The 23,310-nt window shown below is 36.3% G+C and overlaps 2 protein-coding genes across 12 annotated transcripts in view; one reads left to right on the top strand and one right to left on the bottom strand.

The window, feature by feature from the left end:
• LOC117985877 (lysosomal proton-coupled steroid conjugate and bile acid symporter SLC46A3-like) overlaps nucleotides 1–6,255 on the bottom strand; it is a 37,148-nt gene extending 30,893 nt beyond the window's left edge. Inside the window, exon 1 of the mRNA XM_069501178.1 lies at nucleotides 6,120–6,255. The gene's annotated coding sequence lies outside the window, so the exon portion shown is untranslated. The remainder of the gene's footprint in view (nucleotides 1–6,119) is intronic.
• Nucleotides 1–23,310, top strand: part of LOC117985874 (uncharacterized) — an 85,114-nt gene that overhangs the window by 533 nt on the left and 61,271 nt on the right. For 2 of the 11 annotated variants that reach the window (XM_034972674.2, XM_034972668.2), the window contains exon 1: nucleotides 5,115–5,583. In XM_034972674.2, coding sequence (XP_034828565.1) covers nucleotides 5,454–5,583 — 130 coding nt within the window. In that variant the 5' untranslated portion in view covers nucleotides 5,115–5,453. Of the gene's footprint in view, nucleotides 1–2,142; nucleotides 2,413–2,703; nucleotides 2,769–5,114; nucleotides 5,584–7,274; nucleotides 7,355–7,911; nucleotides 8,152–23,310 lie in introns of those variants that run through there. The other 9 variants (XM_069501173.1, XM_034972676.2, XM_034972671.2 and 6 more) reach the window with 8 other exon arrangements.

The following is a 23,310-nucleotide window of genomic DNA, read 5'->3' as shown; positions in this document are numbered from 1 at the left end:
GTACTTAGTGCTTTTGTCTAGCAAATGGCTTGCCGGCAAATAGCTCTACTTTATACCTACCTACTCATATTTTCGAATATCTTTCTGCCTTGCTTACCTACTCGTAGGTATAATGCGCCCTAAATGCGCTTTGGTGAGAAATTGAACCTTGATATTTTGACGGGATAGAATACTGTACAATATAACTACGGGGTAGAGAACTAAGTAACTAAGTATATTTTTATCTCGGTAAAACGAAGGATTCCTATACGGGATTGAAATAAATCTTAAATGTACCTATATGCAGGTAGATGGTCACGGGCAAAAGCTGTTAGTGTGTTAGTATACTTACCTACCAAATTGTATAAGTTAGCCGTGCATATACTACTTGCATTTTAAGTATTGTTGTGTTGTAATTAAAATGCTACAATGATACAATGTTGCAATTCAGAAATCCATCGATTTCCTTCTAGTTTCCCAAAAGGATTATGGCTTCATAGGCTCCATTTCAATAGAATGATTCGTTAATTCCCGCGGCGTCTAAGCAATATGAAAGCGAAGTCCCTAAGGGCTGAAACGCATTGGAACGAAATCATAGTCTCCATTGTAGTTAGATACGTACTTGATACAAATGACGCAGTATCATTACCATAGAGTCATACGTTCCTAATGGGGAATGTTGGCGCGGCCTTCAATTACGTTGAATATGAAGAATGTAGCCAATTTGAAATAATGTTTATTATTGTGACCTATTTAAAACAAGCGCAGGATATATAGGTAGGTACGAGTAAGTACCTGACTTAGCTAGGCGTATAAGTGTTATCATGATCATGCATTATCATGAGTCATGACTATGATTGCCTAATTATTGACGAACGTAAAACGGTGAAAATTTCAACTGTCTAACTATCACGGTTCATGAGATATAGCCTGAGTTCATGAGATGGACGGACAGCGGAGTCTTAGTAATAGGCTCCCGTTTCACCTTTTGGGTACGGAACCCTAAAAAGCACTCCACGAGATTTTTAAACCACGATAAAGTCGCATGCATTAGTAAGCTAGGTAGGTAAATATCTAAGGTCCACGGAATCTTAAAGATACTGTAAGTGTTGGCGCTCTATAGACCGAGCAGCAAAGGAAAATTGTGGGCGCGCGCCGGACTACGAACGCTCGCTTGCCTTCGCTGACTCTACAACAGCGAAGGCAAGCGAGCGAATCGGTCCGGACTCGGGAAGACCGAGCACGCTTGTGACGGAGGTTGTTTGGTACAATTTGAATTATAGGATATCAAAACATTGTAGGTACAAAAATTTAATAAGTGCTAAACTAAGTCTAACGTACTTATCGGCATTTTTTTTGACACAAAAGTCGTTTATCATAATATACTTACATTATTATATTATACAATATTACAAGTTCCCTAAATAGATAATAATTGCGGCGTATAATTACGGAAAGTGAAACAAGTAAGTAACTATAGTAAACGAGTCTGCAGATATTTCCGTGTCATGAAGGGAAGTAGAGTGAAGTCTTCCGCATCTACGTTCAATGGCGTGACGTCATTGTATTGATCCCATGCTCTACTGTCAATGCGCTTGGAGTAGGGCATAGGGATGAGAATTGCGCGCGCAACACCATGAATTTTCCATATGACGATCATGTGAAATCGTAGGAAACTAATTTGAAAATTAAAATAAATGATATAAAAATGTACTTGAAAATATTAATGCCTTATCAATATTACATTTCCTTGCAATGATAACAACAAAATGGTTAGTAATAAACTGGTAACACTGTTCCAAACACCCGTAGCTATTTGTGTACGGTAGGGGCTAGCGATTGCTCCGTAAAGGAAAATTGTAGCGCATGCGCGGAAAATATGGCGTCGAAACGATGACCTCACTGCAGGGTATAGCAGGCACGGACTTACTTCGAAATTACAGCTCTCTTCTTTTCTTATGTAATTTTACAAGTTTATAGTGACTGTGGTAAAACTAAAGTAATAAACATTTTACGTTATAGTTCATACTTTGTGCGTGAAAACAAAATTCTTTCTTTGTACTTAATTTTGAAATTCGAATGTTAATATTTTAAATTAAACTTAAACTTACTTGTTTAACGAATTTTCCATGGAATGTATTTTCAATGAGATCGATTTTCAGTGAAATTTCAATACGGTCCTGCACAGTATTAATATTCGGCAAAGCTCGGTAGCTTTCGTGCATTTCCGCGGCCCGCTTTCCAACCCTCGTAGAGATGCCTCTACGGGAACCCAAAAAAAATCTTTACAACATTCCCTACACAATTTACTTAAAATGGATTTAAATCTAAGTGAAAACGATACATAAATCGGTTTAAGTTAGTTCAGTGTTGTGTACTTAGTTAATTGTGCTAACATTTGGTGGTGGTCGGATCGGAGTAAAGCATATAAAGGTAAAGTTAGATTGTATATAAGTACTTCCCTCACGAAGTACCAGTAGGCAGGGTGCAGATAAGAATTAAAATTCAAATGATAAAAGTAAAAAAATATTTTTACGTCGAAAAAGCTTTAGTACCTGAATTTTCCAAAATTGTTTTGCAAATTCGTATTTAATAATTACTTTACTTAAAATTCAATAGATTGCGAGTAAGTTGATTAGAACTTAAGAATCATTGTGGTTGTAAAGCTATGTGAAAGCAGTGTTTTCTGCATGGGTTAGTGACGTAAGCGCTTATTTGTTACAGATAGTATACGCCATGAAGAACGTTGAGGATGATGATGACTGAAAAAGAAGTCAATAGGATGTTGGGTAAGTGGATAGTTCTTAGTTCATACTTTCATTTACACTCTTTGTATACTTTACTCTAAGAATAATTTACATCTTCACGAATTTGAGTAGGTATATTTTTACGATTAAGTAGGTAGGTAAACTAATCCAGAAAAAAGGAAAAATTAAAAACACAGTATATTTTAATGTATAAAACGGGTACATACCACGATTAATTTTTGTTTTTATTTGTCGATATTTCAACCCAATTGCACGGGTCGTGGTCACGACGGGACTGCGGTGCTGCGAGGGATGAAGTTCGAGCTGTCAAGGGCAGTAGCGAACTACCCTCTTTACCCTAAAAACACAGTATTTTCAATTTTCAGTTATTTTGCAATGTTTAGGCGCTTCGATATTAAGTACAAGCCCGATTCACTAGTCAGGACACCGAATAATTAAGATTTTCTTAACAGTAAACGATTTTTAATAAGTAAGTAAAAGTAAACCCAACAGAACAGGTTCCTAAACTATGAAAATTGCCTGAATCAATGCAAACCTTTTTGTTTGCAGTTTTTGACCTCTCCTTCCTCAAAATTACTCTATCTACTTACCTAAGTAGTTATGTTTTCTAGATGGTTTTGGGCTCTCACGGGGATTCAATGAACTCTACTAAAATTAACTTTTGCGGTGGTAAGTCTCATCTAAGTTAGGTGGTAGTTTCATCTAAGTTCACAGTTTTTTGTGCATTTTAAGCAATTTAACATCACTTGCTTTAAGGGGAAGGAAATCATCGTGAGGAAACCTGTATGCCTGAGAATACATTATGTTCTTCACTCCATAATGGGTGTCTGAAGTCTGCTGATCCGCACTTGGCCAACGTGGGTTACTAGGGCGAAACCCTCCTCATTCTGAGAGAAGACCCGTGCTCAGTAGTGAGCCGGCGATGGATTGATGATGACGATGACGACACATTTTTTATCAGTGTTCAATGTAACAGTAACACTAACAAAATACAGTACGCGGCCGAAAGTAATGTACATCGGCCTTTAGAATGACATTTCAGCTTTGCAGAGCGTTGTCTGTCACTCATACCTAAATGACGTTTTGTCGGTGTCAACGACCGAGACAGTGCTCTACAAATCTGCTATCTCCTTTGAAAGGTCGATGTACATTACTTTCGGCCGCGTACTGTACCTATAGTTCGCGACAGGTTGAGATGACAATCGGGGTATGAGGCGGAGGGACGCCCCGCACGTTAGGCGCGCTCGACCGCACCGGGTTAGCGCGGGGGCTGTGCGGGTATGCAGGGCTTTCCCTCCCCGATTGCCATTTCAACCTGTAGCGTACTATACTAGCTCTACAGGAATGCAATTTAATAGTAAAACCTAATTAAAATGATAGATGCAGCTCCATTCCGGATGTCACGATATCAGCTGCGCGATTGCGGGAGAATGACAGCTACAGTGTCACGATCGCAATCATCTCTGATTGGTTAATGCTCGCTCACTATTGGCTACAATGCATTGTTGCAACAAGAATCGCACAAATTCAGCCAATCAGAACAATTGAGATTGTAATAATGATTGATGCAGGTTTTAGACAATCGCCCTGCTGTTACGTAGGCTCAGTCGTGAATAAATGCAATGTCCTAGGTTTCATTGTATTGTGTGTTATAGTTTATCTTTATACCTAATACTTAAGTATTCGACACTTATGGAACAAAGAAACTATATTTGTTTCTCTTTCTTGAATTATTTTAAACTGTTTTTTTATTGCTGCTGCTCATTCAGATTTCAGTCAGTATTAGACTATTCAGTTAGTATCAGGGTGCTAACTAGCCACGGCCGAAGCCTTCCACCAGACCAGATTTTTAATATTTAGAAATTTAGAAATTATAAAATTCCAAACACCAGCCAGAAATCGAACCTGGGACCGTCTTATATAAGACAACAGTGCTTATATAAGACGGCACGTAGGTACCATACTGGCTGGCTATACCGCGCTATAACGATTACCGCTACTTCAAATACTTTATTCTTGTCGCTTTGCCATAACACACCTGCCCTTCAAAGGTATCACTAGTTCAAAGTATAGTAGCTAATTATAACGAGTTAGTTACAGAACAGTCTGCACATTGTGAACTAGCCTCAGTGATCTAAGTGTAAATCGATCTTGTAAACAAAGTACTTAGGTATATCCACAGAATATATCTATAGATAAGTATCTATATCTAAGTATTGTTAACATAATACGTGCTTATATAACGAGTAAGTTAGATAATACTAAAAATGTTTAAACGCGTGTGGCATATATTTTTAGCCTTATTAAGAAATCAAGGCTCCCGGAGTGCAAATATTATACACATTGACGTGTGGTATTGTAAGAGATGCAGCATTCATACTCATAGCCTCGGTTTTAATAGTCTCGTAGGATGAAGTGGGTGGTGATAACCCGCAGATAAACTGTGAACTCACTGGATATAGTGGATAAACTTGAACGTCAACAATAGGTGCAGTGTTTATTGTTACCGTGACCGTAAAGGTGATGTGGAACGTAGTGTTAGTTCTACATAAAATAATATGCTTAAAGTTTCTACTACGATACAATAAAGACAGATTAAAGAGAACAGTGTTAAAATTGAACCTTAGGAGGAGAAAAAAAAAGCCCTGAGTGTTGATTAGGTACCTAAATACAATAGATAAGATAAAAATCTCGTGATCAAAGAAGATGATCGGGCTTGTGTTGTGCGTTGTTGCAAAGATAATAATAGACTTGGCGATAAGTGCTTTTTCGGAAGAGGATGTGGGACGCTATGAATTTTTACGCAGAAAGCGCAGGCGGAGGAAATCTAGCAGAGGTAGAGTATGAATCTTTATAATGCGTGAAAAATTACTCCTCACGCGTCATTTTAACTTTTTGTGTCAAATTTCATGACAAAAGTACGATTTTAGTCCTTATTTGAAAAGTGAACCGTAAAGATACTTTTGTTATGACAGTTGATCCAATGATATTGATAGAAAATTACAATCAAATTATAACTGATTAACGGAACCAAAAAAAAATGAAATTGAACCGGCGATCTTTTGCTTGGCAGTCGCCGCCGTGCCGCGGTTCACCGTGCCACTGTGGACAGGCTGTGGCAGAGGTCATCGAAATGCAAAAATAAAACAATTCACCGACTTCGAACGTATAAAAATCTTGTACATAAGTAGAAGGTTTATGAAGCGTAACTGTGCTTAGTATACTTAACTAAACATAGGAAGGTCGAGTAAATAGGTATAGTAAACTGTTTAACTAGATGATGGTCGCAATTTCTTTCGCGTAGATTAAAATTTAAAAAATCTCGTGGGAAATTATAAATTTTTTACATTTGCAAAAATAGCCTATACTTACCTATCTGTCTTCGGGTTGCAATTTGCAAGCTGTCTCTGTGCCAAATATCTAGGTCCTAGATGATGCCCGAGAGTTCGTCCACATGGTTTTAGGATTTAAAATTCTGTACCAAACGTTAAAATTGGTTATACGGATAGACCGTGAAAAGATAGACAGACAGACTAACGCACCGACAGATAACAGTCTACACACTTTAGTATTTATAATAGATATTACTTATCAAATTATAGCAACGACATCTGGCTTGATATTAATAAAACGCGTTTCGATCGTGTCGCACACGCGTACGCGCAGTGATCATTACATTGATCGTGCAGTTCCATACGATCATACTAGATGGCAATAAATAGAAAGTAGATTCTTGATGAGAATCAGTACCTACCCTTATTATAAAAGCGAAAGTGTGTTTGTTTGTTGGTTTGTCCTTCAATCACGTCGCAACGGTGCAACGGATTGACGTGATTTTTTGCATGGGTAGGTATAGATAAAGACCAAGATAAAGAGAGTGAGATAGGGTTCCTACTTTTTATCTGTACTTTTTTTTTAATTTGGAAGTATGTAGATAGGAGTTTAAGATAAAATTGATGATCGGACCGAATGAAGAATTTAGATGATATAATATTATCCCTAGTATGTAATCAGTACTCACTACTTAGTTATTCCTACTTGTAAGTGCAGCAACGTCTTGCTTCGCGAGGTCATTCACTTAGCCTCATATTTAAACTTTGCTTGCTAAATGTGCCGTTAACTTTTCGACTGAGAAAAATGAGATCACGAATAATCGCAGACGCATGCCACCTTTTCTGATTTTTATTCCATTTTCAAAACAACGAAGAATATAGGTAATATAACAGAGCTATTTCTCATAATTAGTTCAATAGGTCTTACCTGAATTCCTGAAATATTTGTTTTACTTTTCTTAATATTTTTTTTTCATGTTTTTCCATTTAAGTTCATCTTTCGGCTTCCAACAATTATTGTACTTCTACGGTCTACCTACCTATTCATGGTATATTCAATTCATATTCAATTATCATTCTGTAAATACCTGTAGTTTTATGGAGTTATTCGCCCAGTTCTTTTTATTTAGTTTGAATTTAAGTTTGCCGCAAAAAAACAAGTTGACGACGTACACTGGCGTGAAGTTATAGCGCATGCGTACGTCAGTTACGCGCACTGCGCCTGCGCGTTTGACGTTTACACGGCGGTGGTGTAGTCAAGATCCGATTAACAACGTCAGTTTTATTATTTTTATAAACCTATCCTAACAAATATCTTATATAAAGTGAAATACGTGCATTGTGCCATTTGAATTGAATTTATTTTCATATTTCTGATTTATAGTTATAATATTTACAAAGAAATTACTTATACATTTTTTTTTGATTGCGTTATTCATCAATGACCGTGGAAAGTCTGTAATGATTTTGTAATGTTTTATGTTTTATGTTGTATGTTCAATTTGTTTTTAAACTAACTTACAAAATGTGTTTTAAAATGTGCAGTAAAAAAATATTGATACGCGTCGGTCGCAGTATACTGATTAATCCCGTTCTATTTTTATCGTATTCCCGCCCTTCCCAGACATGTGTGTCTAACTTCACATCATTGTGTCCCGCTCACTCGCGGCGCGCTCATTCAAGCGAGTAGCCATCCAATGTTTGAATAGGGAATTTCGGGATAGCGCGCGACTCGCAGCTGTCAAATCAAGTGGCACAAACGCAGTATACGCACGTTTATTTACCCAAAATTATTAAATCTTATTAAAATTCTTGTATTTTTGACTTTGCAGTGTCTTTACTTGTGTTTGTCCCGTGCAAAAACAATGTGGAAAGTGGTTGTTATGTAAATTTTCTAAGTAACTTGTATCCTTTTTGATATAAAAATCAATAAACACGCAAAATGTGATGTGGTCTCAAAGTGCCAAGTGAAATTGTGATGAAGGAATTCGTTATTTTAATCGAACACTCATAAAGGATACACTGGGAAAAGAAAATGCGGATCAAGACATATTCAGACTTTCGCCCTAATGGTAAATATTTTATATTGCGAAATTCCTGCATGCTTAAATTTAAAAATACAAAGAGTGGACTAAGAGGCGAGAGCCCGCGGCGAGGGCCAGACCTTCGTTATTTTGTCTGGCACTCGTGGGCTCTCTATAGGTAATATGTATATATAAACATACCTAGTACCTATCTCAGTACATCGATGCATTAGGTATATTTATTTGACATTGATAAAATATACATAGGTTCCGTACAAGAAATTACTCTTTTTTTGATGTTCTTCACCACAAAACGATTTTCGGATTGCCAGATAGGTAGGTACCCGTCTGCCAAATTTCATGATTCTAGGTAACGGGAAGTACGGTATATGTTTTGTACGGTATATGATTCCGTTAACTGGTCCTGTCAGAAGCGACGCGACAGACAGACAACGAAGTGATCCTATAAGGGTCCCTTTTTGTCTATGACAATAGGGAACCCTAAAAACAGCGACTAATTAGAACGTTTCAGCAAGTAGCTACCTAGCTGTTCAAGGTAGGTAAGTTCTATTCTTAGCCTACTAAGTTCTAAGTTAGTTCTACGGTAGCTAAGTCTTCTTTTTGTTACAGAGATTTTGAGATAACATTTTGTTACTGGCATGTACCTACCTATTTAGGTGTCTCTGATTTTTTAATCTAATTCTCTTAAAACCTTCGATATTCTCGTTATAATTTATGACGTGTTTTATGAACTAGGTATGAATCACTTTTCGTATTCATTAGACTCCGTTTTATGTAAATGTGACGGCAGCTGACTGTTTATTACAATGCCTACATAAGATAAGTACTTACCCACTTACTTCGTTCCTATAAGAACCTACTTATTAAATAAGTTAAGGTCAAATTACGAATAAAAAGGAATTTACCTCGAAAATGTAGTTAGCTACCTTGGTGCGTTCTTGAAATATCCTGGAACCCCTTCCAGCAAAACTCATGTTTTTTGTCACAAATCAAATGCAAGTAGGTACATAGGCACCTACAAATCTACTCTAAGAAAAAAATGTCATTGAAATCACTTTAATTTGTGTATGTGTAGTACACTTTTTGACTGGCATCTCAAATTCCAATGTCTTTTAGTCAATCTAGCTGCTGTAGTTGTTGTTGCTAACTTAGGTACCTAGTTAATTACCTGAAAGCAATTAATTTAGTTCACTCTGTCTGCGTCGGTTGCCTAGTTGACTGACTGATCTATCAACGCACAGCTCAAACTACTGGACGGATCGAGCTGAAATTTTGCATGCAGATAGCTATTATGACGTAGGCATCCGCTAAGAAAGTTTTTTTGAAAAATTCAACCCCTAAGGGGGTGAAATAGGGGGTTGAAATTTGTGTAGTCCACGCGGACGAAGACGCGAGCATAAGCTAGTTCGTTATAATTCAAAAGTCCCAAAGAAATACGAGTAGGTATATACCATGCACCATGGCTTCTTAGCAGAAATAGCAAACAATACCGCAACCTCCAAGTTTATCTTGAAGCCCGCTAATGATCTTGAAATCTACTCCTAGATCCTATGCAAAACGTGGCCATAGTTTTGCTTTCACAAGGCGTGGCCTACCTCCAAAATGTACCAGCTACCTACTTACCTATCTACCTATCTATTGAACTACCTACCTATCTATTGAATTTTGGTAACGCAACTAGAATGCCAATATTCTAAGATCAGATAAGAGTGGGACTCTCGTCCCACGAGGATTTCAAGAGACAAGACAGTAGCCAAAGACAAGAGGCAGGGAAAACAACTGCTACAGTAAGTTATGTTTCACGTCTGCTGTACGTATAGTATAGAATGTATAGTAGGTATAGAACGCTATAGTAAGTTAAAGTTTCACGAGGGACTAAAAGGACTTAATCGTCAAGATTAAGGATTAAATCAGTGGTTACGTTAGCAAAGTGACGCAGCCGACCGTGCCAGTCTTGTGACGGTTATCATTCGAGTTTTATTGCAATCATGATTCGTGATCAAACCGCCCCCGACCTCGACAGTCCACAGCCACAATTACTCCAATGAGCGACCGACGAGACAAGTCATCGTAATTTAAAACATTCAACCGGCAACTCGCATTTTTTCAGTGAAGTACTCGTACCTACCTAAAAGCTTGTTCCACTTATTTGTCGTTTTGTTGGATCTCCGTCGTGAAGGGTGTACCATAATATCATTCATGATAATAGCTTTAAGTATTTGGATTTTTGCGCCAAAAGAAACAATAAGTCGGGCGTTGCTCACTTTGCTTTTACTACGCCAGGATAATACGTCCAAAGTTAGATTCTGAATAGAATTGAATTGAATTTATTGTAAGTTTTTTCCTACTTAATTCCTATATTCGTCGCAAAAGCCTGGACCACTTTTCTGCGCGTCCAGTCGCTTTAAAAGTTGCTCTCGTGTGAATGCTCTCATAAAGACCCGTGTTAATATAAGTTGCGGAGACTAGCCAGTCAGTTGCCTGCGAGTTGCCACTGCACAGCAACTCGCTGTGTTGCCCAGGAGACCGGCGCATATACACGACAGCTGCAGCTTCTATATAAATTACAGATTCTTCCGGTCGACTGGTTGCCGGGCGACTAGTCGTCCGTGCGTATAGGCTCTTAGCACCAAGATAAGTAGTTATTGCATTTATTAAACCGGGCATTAGTTTTAAGCAATAAAGTAAGAATTACTTATAGTTATTGCTTGATAAATTATGGAATGCACAAACATAATTTTTTGGTTGGATAAATAAACTAAACTTCTGACGAGGATCGGAATTCGGGCCTGGGGCCTATGCTGGGGCCTCCATAACCCATCGGCCGCATATTTATCATGCCTTTTTGCCAACAGTGTGTGTGTGAAGTGACGCCACGTTTCAGATATGGTGTCATGATTTAAAGATTAAGGCAGTTTGACACATTCTTATCACAGTTTTGAAGAGCGATAGCTAATCTGATCGTTATGAAGTATGTAAATTCTATATATCCGTTGCGTTCTTAATTAAGATACTAGGTATCATATTGACCCTAATTCCTTTCACAAAAACGGGTGGCAAATGTACCTAACTACATAGATTTGATTAAAATCACAGAGATGCTATGGGGTTATAAAATATGAGATCATCCTGCCCCATGTGTGAATGCGATGCAAATTAATGTAATGTCTGCCTGTCATATTTTACGCGAGTATCCCCGCTACGGTGAATCACCAGAGATGGGATGAGCAGGACACTTGACAGCCAGCATTATAGCAGTACTAGATGATGCCCGCGACTTCGTCCGCGTGGATTTAAGTTTTATAAAAATCCCTGGGAACTCTTTAATTTTCCGGGATAAAAAGTAGCCCGTGTCCTTCCCCGGGATGTAAGCTAACTCTGTACCGAATTTCATCAAAATTGGTTGAACTGTTGGGCCGTCAAAAGCTAGCAGACAGACAGACACACTTTCGCATTTATGCATAATATTAGTATGGATTATGCCTAAATGCGAAATTGTGTTTGTTTGTCCTTCAATCGGTGTGATTTTTTTCATGAATACTTAGATAAATACCTGGAGCTAAGCGTAATTCTTGTCCCGGAAAATCAATTCCCACGGGACTTTTGATAGAAACGCGGACACACATAGAGGTACCTACCAGTGGTTCGCCTCGCATCCTCGGCGGATCTACCAATTATTCACACAAATAGACTCGGATTCAATTGAAATATCCAAAGTGTCCATTACTCATTAGACGTTGGGTATCGCTGTCAATTTGGCCACAGTCACTGATGCGAGTGACGAAAATCTACCACCTGATGACGTGTTGACTGTTGTTTATATGAAAAAAAAAACCACATATATTTGGATAATTGTCTGCACCATCAATTAATCACCATTCATGCTTGGCGGAATTGACTGATGCGGAACATATCGTATCGTCTAATCTAACTAACATTAAGACGTAGCATGGAGATAGATATATACCTTCTTGACTGACCTGCTTAATTGTCCAGTTTAAAAACTTCCTACATTTCGAATTTGATTATTGACTTACATTAGTTTTGTTAAAGATACTAGAAAGAACCTACCTTAAAGATTTTGCAAATCCTCAGAATATATTATAACTCTGCGAAATGCGAACATGAACATACTAGGTACTTAGCTGAAAATCCGTAAATATTTGGCTGAAACGTTTCTCTTACATTATTTTACAAAATATTTATAAAACTCTTTCTTTAACTATACAAAGTTACACGACCTGTGGTGTAATTTAAAGTTACAGGTTACTTCAAAGATTGGAAGTGTAAAGTTTTCAATGAAGAGGACATTATCTTGGCTTTAAAAGTTTGTTCAGCCATTGTTACCGGCTAACGAGGCAGTTTGTTGGAACTTATGGCGTTCTATTGTTACTCTCAATACAATGGCGTCCACACTAATCTCTGTGGTCTTCTCATTTTCGAGTAGGTAGAACACCGCCTATTACAGCCGTATTTACGGTTAGATTGGAACCTTCAGTATCTTTTACCGAATAAAAAAGAATAGAATAGAATTTATTTTATTCAAGTAGACTTATTACAAGTGCTTTTGAATCGTTAACTGAATTAATGAATAATTCTAACATATCCAAATTACTTATTTCAATAATTGGTAAGTAAGTATTAATTTAATCCGTAAGTAAGTAAGATCTAAGTAGGTACTTCGTTATTACTTAAGTGAGTACATAGTTACCTCTTTCCATCACTAAACTTAAATATAATGTTAAGAATCAAGTACAATTATTGTACAGCTATCACAGCATTTTAAAGTAAACATAAAGCTTTGTACCTACCTACTAACAATCGTGTTCAACCAACTAACATAATCTTTACACATTTACAAGATAATGTCAACTTTCCAATGTCGAAGAAAGCGAATGGGAAGTGTAAGTTTACGAATGCATTGCATACAATAGAGTCTACTCTTTAACTTTATGTTGACGGGAAAAGATTCAAAGTGTCTACCCATATAGAACCTTAATAAGGCTTGTACAGACAGGACGCGCGACGGCATATGTTCACTGCAGTTCCTATCAGTAGTTATTCAAGGAACTGGGAAGGCGTTATAAAACTGAGAAAGGTACTTATATTGCGCGCAAAACAAAATCAGAACACGAAGCATTGTACAAAACCAAATTTCAGTCGGGCTTGTTTATTTAATAAGTACTCTTGATGACCTGGACAAACCGCCATGTTACATATTGGGTTACTTGTTTAGCGATACGACTGTAGTGCAAGTAGCGTTGCAGGAGGCGCGCTGTTGTCGTCGATGACAATATTATGTTTCATACTCTAATAGAAAGCATATTAGGTAGGTATGTGAAAAATAAGAATAATGTATTATAGCTTGAAATTGTGATTTATCGATCTATTTGTTGCTACGAAGTTAAACACTACGACAGGGGTTTCTGTACAGATTCTGTAAGAAATAACAGTACAATCATATCTGATGCGCAGACACAACCCTGTCATCATCATTGAGGAGGACTATTTACTTACGTTCAATTTGTACCTACATGGGTTAAGTGTAACGTTGCACAGTGCTGTTGCCTTCGCAGTCGCTACCATCGCGCGTTGTTTGTCCAGGCCTTTATTAAGTCACGTTTTCCCCGCGTGAATGGCTACCCTTGAATGACTGCACCCTCGTCTAGGGACTGGGGAGTCTATCCGCAATCAATCGATTCCACCCTCGTCTTCTTCCACGTAAATATTGACTCAAGTATCTACTTGGAAGAAAAGAAACTATTTTTATTACACTCGTCTGTCGAGATGAATCAGATAAAACTGAACAAATAAAATCAATAATTGAACTGGAAAAGCAATAACAGTAACTGTATATAGTTACTATTATTGTTATCCCAGTTTACCCCTGTGATTCTAAAATAATGAAAATAAGGCAAATCATAAAACATTCTATGAAAAGGAAGGTGTTTTATTACGCTCGCCTCTCGAGATGAATCACATGGTAGAACTGATTCAATAAAATCAATCATTGAACTCATATTGAACTACTTACAGATACTATTATTGTTTCCCCAGTTTTCCCGTGTGGAAGAAGTTAAGATAGATATCTATACTATCGAAAAGAAGGCGAATCATAAAACGTCCAATTTCAAAATATTATATCCATACTTTGAGTAAAGACTCCTTAAGCCTGAAAAACATACCACTTGTGACGGCAGCATGGCGCGATGGTGATTCTACGATTTCTAATAGTTACAAGGATGAAGAAACTATTGACACACAACTTTTAGAAGCAATGTTGGACTCGAATGCTATTGATCTTTCTCTTCGTGTGCCTATGGTCGAAAAAGTTCATTGACATTCTCTAGACCGCATTCATTAATCCTGTTAACTATGGTCACGATAGCTTAACGCCGTTAAAGAAGATGCATGTAACCTCACTTCACTTTCATTGCACGAAAAACTTGATTTGCTGTTTCAAGTATAGTAAATCGAACAAGTTAGTTAAACTATAGATCATCCACGTCCTGAAAAACAGGTAACTATTTAGAACAATTCATGTAAAGGTATTCTAAAGAAACTGCTAAGTCATTTGATGTGACACTAAGGGTGAGATCTATAGAACGCACTCTGGCTTAGCTTAGGCTTAAGACAGAGTTAAAACTAGATAGAGCTATATCTCTTACATACATCTGTCTCGTTTTAACTCAATCTCAAGTCTGAGCAAAGTCAAGGTGCGCTCTATTAGATCTCAGCCTAAGCAGCTAGCAAAAATATAAACAAGACAAATCATAAAGTCAAGTAGGTATCATGAGTGATGACTTTCAAGATAAAATAATAGCTTTACTTAATTAGAATTTATTTAGGAGTGTTTACTACAAGTTATATAATTTTGTGGACACATGCCATCCATTCAGGTTATTAAGTAATACCTACAAGCAAATTACTCCTTGACTATAATCAACTTTCATTTGTGCTCAATGTACCTTGAAATTGTCTGAAAAGATCCGGTTGTAATCTATACTGTCTTCTAATTGACTAACTAACGATCTTTTTTGTTTTTCCAATTTAACGGTCACTGAAATGATGGCTGGTAAGATAGTTTACACAATTGATTGATCAATTAATTATTATTATTAACTATCCCGCGACTTCGTCCGCGTGGATTTAGGTTTTTAAAAATCCCGTATAGAAACTCTTTATTTCCGGGATAAAAAGTAGCCTATGTCCTTCCCCGGGATGTAATCTAACTCTGTACCAAATTTCATCAAAATCGGTTGAACTGTTTGGCTGTAAAAAGCTAGAAGGCAGACAGACACACGTTCTCATTTATAATATTAGTATGGATTAAGTACTAAAGATTATTTTCTTGCTTTACTTGTCGACTTGACTGCTAGTTAAGCAACGATTTTAGTTATAAAATCATCTATACGACATCTCTTTGAAGTGAGTTCTAAATCCTAATATGAAATCGGCAAGTAAATATCTGTAAGTAACTAGGTACTAAAATTGAAATTTAAAATGCGTGAAAGACACGGAAATAATTACAATATTGCTACTATCAAAAGGAACAAAGTTATTATCCAATAACGAAAAGTCAAGGGTCAAGATAAGGCAAACGTAAAACGGTACAGGAATCCAAAAAAGGCAATACGAGCCTTGTTGTCTCTGACAAGGTGTTTTGGGACCAGGTGAAGCATACAATATATTGCATCTGCCCGTGAACAAAACTGGACTTAACCACAAATAAATATATTTAAGTAATATACTATTTTAAAGAACTTACCTAAGGAATAAAATAATTTTATTATTACATTAAGGTGATTTTGTAGAAATCGTAATAAGTGCTAACAATAGCCGGCAGAAAATTTTGTAGATCGACCTTTAGAAAGAGGTTTCGGCTTCGTAGAGCTAGCTCTGTCACTCATACCTATGTGACGTTTCGTCGGTCTCAACAACAGAGAAAAGGCTCTTCGAAACCTCCATCTCTTTCTAAAGGTCGATGTACAATATTTCCTGCCGGGTGCTGTAGTTCTTTATCTGTTTGTGTGGCGCCAACTGAAACGAAATCTTCGCAGAATTAATTACTCTTAGTTTACTACAAGAAGGAGGCTGAAGGCCGAGGACGCTTTGCTTCCTCTATAGACTAGATCCCTATAACCCCTTACCTATCGGGAGCGTGACATTGTAACGTAATCTTCTTCATCCATCTTGTGTAATTGTATAAAATTGATTGATTGGATTGTAGCCACTACTTTCACGAACATGAATATTGTATGTACCTACGTATGTAGCAATCATCATAGGTAGCTATAGAAAATTACAGCTGACCTTTTCGTGAGTATACCTAGTAGATATCTCAGTTCGCATCCCATTTCCCATTTGATGAATCACCCGTGGAAAACTCGTTAAAAGTGTGTGCGTAACAAGCTTGGGGCTACACCCTATACATAAATCTAAGGCTTTATTAGTCTAGGTTCCCTTGGGACGATAGATGATACAACTTTCTACATTAGCCAATAGGCAAGTATTTCGAAAGTACGTTCGACACTAGGTAGTATTTCGGATTTTATTTTGGAAAAAATGTTAAAGATAGATCTTGATGCCATTTCTTCAATGAGTATCAGTTACTTATTACTTAACTGTAGCTTAAAATTTTCTTCTTTGTTAAATTTAACTTATCTAAGTAACTAGCGATCCGCCCCAGCTTCGCACGGCTAGCTTATTGCAATTTTCGTAGGAATCTCTAATTTTGTTTGTAGATAAAATATAGGTCAATGTCACTCAGGAATAGGTAATGTAGCTTTCTAATGGTGAAAGAATTTTCTAAATCAGTTCAGTAGTTCCAGAGATTACTTCCTACAAACAAACTTACAAACTTTACCACTTTATAATATTAGTATAGATATGAAATTATAATACTTTTTAACATTCAACTTATAGTTAGGGTGAATGCAGAAGCACTTCCTCCATGTTTACACTAAGCTCTCCTCTTTAGTTGAAATGGTCTTTTTGCGTTCGTTATAAACTAGCTCTGGAGACGGCCATTTAAGATAAACTGTTTCGCTTCTATTTACCTACTTATACTTACTGTATTTGAGTGTGTATGTCTATATAGAAACTTGTTTTGACCACTTTTCCAAGAATCCTACAAGTTTAGGGTGAGCTTGTGAGACCCCTTCGCATTTTGCACTCCCACTGTCTGCGTCGAAATCGTTTTATGAATCATTTCAAGTGATTTGAAATCTTTTCGTGTTACTATAAAGTTTATTTTCGTCTGAGCTATTGTGTAGTCTTTTTCTTTACTCTTCGTATCCCCTGACGAATTCTCTTTAGTTTTACATAATTAAGTAGTAGGTAGGTATCTACTTCCTGAGTAATTTAATATGGCAAATAAAGCCATACATAATAATATCCATACTTGCATTATTAATATTATAAATGCGAAAGTGTGTATGTCTGTCTACCTATCTGTCTGGCTGTCTGCTAGTTTTTCAAGGCCCATCCGTTTAATCGATTTTGACGAATTTTGATACAGAGATAGCTTGCATCCCGAAGAAGGACACAGATTACATTTGGTCCCGGAAAATCAGAGTTCCCGCACGATTTTTTAAAAATTTCTAAATCCACGCGGATGATGTTGCGAGTATGAGATTGAGATTGCGAGATGTAAGTAGTACTTAATAATGTTAAGCTATAAAACTACATGGATTAACAATCTTTAATTTACTAGCCTGGATAATAATATTCTGCACACGCGTTAAATTAATTCACTTCAGAATTAAAGTGGTAGGTACCTGCTCGTATAATTGAGAACGTTGAAAGCTCTTAAGATAAAGTAGCCTGATATTAGTAAGGAGCGTTATACTATGCAAAGCTCAACGACGCGGCTTTGGGATTGACGTGACTGATTTATTAATTTAATTCTCGCATCCCAGCATAGGTATCTTATGATTATAAAAAATTTTTACAAAAAAAATAAAAACCGACTTCGTTACACAAACACTAAAAATTGAAAAATAATTTAATTTATTACCGAATATATTATGTATACAAGAGTTAATATAGTTCCATTATAATACTTTTTGGTGCCGGTGCCAATTAGCTTTAGCTGCGCGAATCGTCTAGACTTCGTATTTTTATGGGACTCCACAATGGCACCTCATTGGCACCGACCCCAAAAAATATTATTATGGAACTATATTAACTCTTGTATACATAATATATTCGGTAATAAATTAAATTATTTTTCAATTTTAGTGTTTGTGTAACGAAGTCGGTTTTTATTTTTTTTTGTAAAAATTTTTTATTTCACAATTTTTAGTGGCTCCATGGAATTATGCTATGACTGGTTAAAAATCTACTGTTTACTAAGCTATTACACTGATCGCGAGCAATTTACTCTTATCCGTTGAGGAGTTCCAGTATCTATCTTCGAAGATATTCATCAGATCTTCACCAAATTGAAATGGGACCAACTTTGAAGTATACCCTTTCAAACAAAAAAAGAATTTTCAAAATCGGTCCAGGCGTTTTCGCGTAATCGGGGAACATACATAAAAAATAAAAAAAAAAAAAAAAAAAAAAAAAAAAAAAAAAATCCGACGAATTGAGAACCTCCTCCTTTTTTTGAAGTCGGTTAAAAATCATCAAACTTTTACGCTGACAATAAAGTTTAGCTCAAAAACAGGGAAAATGGCCTTATAACACAACGCTGTATTTTTGCACGACAAGGAAACTGTTTACGAGTGATTCGTGTTATTTTTTGCCAATTAAAATTGTACTTCGAACAAGGTCAAACCAGCAAACTGCACATTACACGCCAAGATGAGCGTGATATTAGATTATATGACAGTACAGTCACAATACAATCTAAGTCTGCAGAACAATAAAACTCACTTTCAAGGCGAAGATGAATGTTTACGTACATGAATAAGTAACTAAAGAATAAAAGTTTCCTATAGGATCTCGATTAAATCGCGCATTTGTTGGCTTCGCGACGGCTGGCGTGACGCCAAGTTTCCTTGCAATTTTACTGCTCGCCGCGCCCGCCGCGCCGGCTCGATACACGGACATTTTGCAGCCACATTCTAGACGAGATGGCAATAACCTATCAGTTGAATAGTTAATGTTTATGGATTGCAGTATACTTGACGCCTATGCCGCTTACTTTCCCCTCTACAAGCGGATCATTTGGTCAATTATTTATTACATGAATCAAGTTATGTAAAACATGCGTGCAATACAGCATATAGTAAATTGTTCTTTAATTGCTAAAATAGATATTTTAAAACTAAATCGATATTTTAATTCGAGTAAGACAATACACTGTACCACATGTGTTAAATTGAAAGGAAATGTCCGATTCTGACAATTTTGCTAATGTACGTTAGCAATATAAACGACCTAGTTCGTTGCAATGTGGCGTAAAGTAGAACAAGGCTTTAATTCTTGTAAAATCTATCTATTGTCTGACCTGACACCATATTTTAAGAAATAATAAAATATTTTATCTTTTTCAAACTCACTTAAGTACCGAAAACCAAATCTGGATGAAAGTTGTTCTCTGCAATATTTTCCAGTATTCGTCTGCTGCATTTTGTGTTGTAGATGCATCTTCATAAAACAGCTTTTTTTCTCTTCATCAGATCAGCTCCATGATTACATGTGCTATGATTGTAAAGTATGATATGGCTGCCTAAAAATATGAATAGTTTCAGTCAGATAGCTTTTGTTATGAATGTAGCTAAAAATAGTTACGGCGAAAAATTTTAATTCAGAAGCTCTCGAGAGGCGCAAAACAGACCGTGTTGAATGTCTGACAGGAATTATTATTGAGTGTGTGTGTGAGTGAGCAAAGAAATTTTAAGTACTAATTTAATGAGAATTATTACTTTCTATATCCATGGTGTGAAGTTCTTGATGATACTTACAGATAGGTATGTGCAGGGATAAAAATATATGAAATGGAATGAATATATTCTTACCCTCCAAAAAAGGGATTTTTATTTATTTTCTTTATTAGATGTACTTACTTATTATTTATTTTACTTTTAGGATTAAAAATTTAAAACATGGCTAGGTGGAGAGTATGGAACATCCATGGAAGCTACACAAATAGTTTCACAAAAGGATTCGCGAAATTTAAGGGGTTTTTGGTAATATGATACGGTTAATTTAACCAGTAGTACGCACGTAGTAGAAGTACGCACTCACACACAATCACGTCACACATACGTACATTAGACAGTACTTACACTGTATAGGGCATATATAGGGTGTCAACTACATATTAGGTACGTCTAGTACAATTTTGCAATTTATGGTTAAACTGACCTAATAGATGACACTGTCTACTATTAGTACCATTTCCATACCATTATCCATAACTCTATGGGGTTATCAGAAACTTATGAAACTTAGACAGAACTCTAATTTCAGGATATAGAGACGATATTTGTGTTCAGAATCACTCGAAATATAATTAGGCGGTAACTCCAATGGATGACACCCGTGTCAACTAGTAAGAACTGCAAAGTTACTTCTAAACTGTACAGCTTGTTTGTGTACATGATTAACCAGAACATTAATTATCTTTTTCGGAACTTCCTAATTTACATGACAAATGACAGAGTTACCTTGTCGTCCATGACTCATGGTGTGGTATTTCAACACCAATTTTCTATTTATGGAAATATCTCTAATCTCAGCCATTCGATATCCTACTTAATGAATATTATGTGTATTTTAACATTACTACTTAATTAATATTTAAAATAGCCCAAGATAAATAGATAAGATAAGAAAAAGTGTGGGCAGAATACTTATCGGAAATATCATAATACGATAGATATTGCCTACGCTAAAAAGAAATAATCGCCATAGTTAATAATAAAACTTGCAAAATCACGATTCACGAGTCACGACCTGTATTTTTAAAACCATAATTTAGTGAAACATCTTACTTATTGTAATTCGCAAGTCTGTGTAATATATTTACATAATAGGTAAGTAGGTATATGGCATTAAATTTTTCGGCAGCAGAATGTTTTGATGAAATAACTCGTAGTTCATTTCGACTGCCATGCATCTTCAATGGCCTTGGTCAATGACAGAGTGACCTATCCATGAGCTATCCAATGATTCAACAAGACATCATCTAACATTTGGTTCGTTCGAATTGCAGACATTATCATTTAATTTAGATTGCAACAGTATTTGATTAAGGTTAGAGCTATATTGTGTTGCAATTATATTGCACGTTCGACTCCCACCCACCTGGTCGATACTTAGGGTGAAGTCATATTTGCCCGCATCAATTCGCATCTAGCTGGGTGGTTTTAGTTAGCTATCGCATGTTTTTCCTATCGTATGCTATAACTTACTTAAGTAATACTATTTAAATCGCTAAAAAGTATATTTTTAAGTACCGCGTCACATGTGGCATTTGTAATTTGTATAAGAAATGGACCGATTGATTGAGAACGCCATTGTTATTGAGTATCTTCTAGAAGTGAGAAAATAAACGAAAAAGATATAAACAGACATGTCGTTCCACTTTGAACAAATAAAGAATCTAACCCTCTATCCCGAGACCCGAACCTTTCCTTCCGTTATTTGCACTCACAGCTGAACAGTTGCGTTAAGAATTAAGATGCATGCGAATGCATAAGTATCCCTTCTCATGCGTTTGCATAATTAAGCATCCTTTCTCATGCGTTGACGTTGTAAGCATCCTTTAATCGATAATTAAATCGAGTGTTACACTTGTAATACATATTTTAAACACAAAAATGCGAAATCTGAATCTATGCGGAAAGAAAAATTGATGTGTATGCATCTTCAAACAAAATAGCTATTTAAAAAAGATAAAATGCGAATCGATGCTGACAAATGTGATTTCTCCCTTATTGTGCTGACACTGCCAAGTGCGGGCTGCCAAGGTTTGCCGCGGGGGCGCCAGCATTGACACCTACTTTATTTTTAAATTAGGTACTTTACCTTCCAAAGCGTCACTATCATAAAGGTATCAAAATTATTTATATTGTTATTCCTAATTTTGATAACGCAATCAAGTAGGAATCTTATCATTTCACCAATTCCATTCATTAGTATTATTAATTTTAACAATTTTTAACCGACTTCATTATGTCTTGGTTCTTCTATAGTATCTACTCATTAACCTATTTGATGTTTTTTAATTTTTAAATTATTGTAGTACTTATAGCAAAACTAGCTTTTTACTGCAACTTCGTTCGCATTATTATGTCAGTCAGTCAATCTCTCCTCTTATTGTCTAGATTCTAGATAATTAAAGATTTAATGAGCATTGCATTCAAACTGTGATTGCTACAACATTCCGCGATTGCGTCTGCATTTTTGTTAGTATAATAATCCTTCATCACTTTGTTCTTCGTTGTTTGCAATTATTGTTTCGTAAGCAGTGGCGTGCAGCTCATAGAGGCATAAACGCACTGCTTACCCTCATTGTAATAAGTCAATGCTTATTTTTCATTTTAACCTGCCGTAAAATAAGTTCATACCTAAATGCATACCCTGGCTTGAACTCCTGTGCACGCCACTGTCCGTAAGTAGGTATAAACTACAAAACAATAGCATTGTAAGAAGTTGCATTTTACCAGAGAGTGCTACCGCCGCAATGGTCAAAGTTTTGTTTAGCTTGGGAGTTTAACTTTGTTCACTAGATGGTTACAAAACGTGTTTATCCAAGCTAGTATTATTCTCTTGAAAATTCTGCAACCGAACAATTAAATTCTTAGCTACATTTTATATTTGTAAAACATTTTCGAAAACTGTAAAATTGCCAGTTGTCTGCGAAAATGAAATCTTAACATAAATCCAGTACCTACCTCCTTGGGTTTTATTTAAAATGTTAATATTTGCGAGTAGTTTGTTTTAATGGGTCGCTGTGTTGATAAAATCTTCACCAATATGCATTGGTGACTAAATATAGCCGTAGGTACTTTGTGAATCTGACCTACTTTGGCGTATAAAGTAAACAACAAGACATTGTTTATAACGTTAACCTTATTTTCAGCCTTTTGGGTTTACATAAGCCTGACAAGTATTTCCATAGTTAATTTTTGAACGATGTTATGGTGACACCGTTGTATTCAGTACTTAGTTGTAAGTTATTTATTACAAGAAAAGATCTCATATCAAACAAACTTAATTCTTCAAATT

The sequence above is a fragment of the Maniola hyperantus genome, chromosome 10 (assembly GCF_902806685.2).
Source record: "Maniola hyperantus chromosome 10, iAphHyp1.2, whole genome shotgun sequence".
Taxonomy (NCBI): Eukaryota; Metazoa; Arthropoda; class Insecta; order Lepidoptera; family Nymphalidae; genus Maniola; species Maniola hyperantus.
The sequence above is the reverse complement of the archived record's forward strand: the minus strand, read 5'-3'. Positions and strand labels throughout refer to the sequence as shown.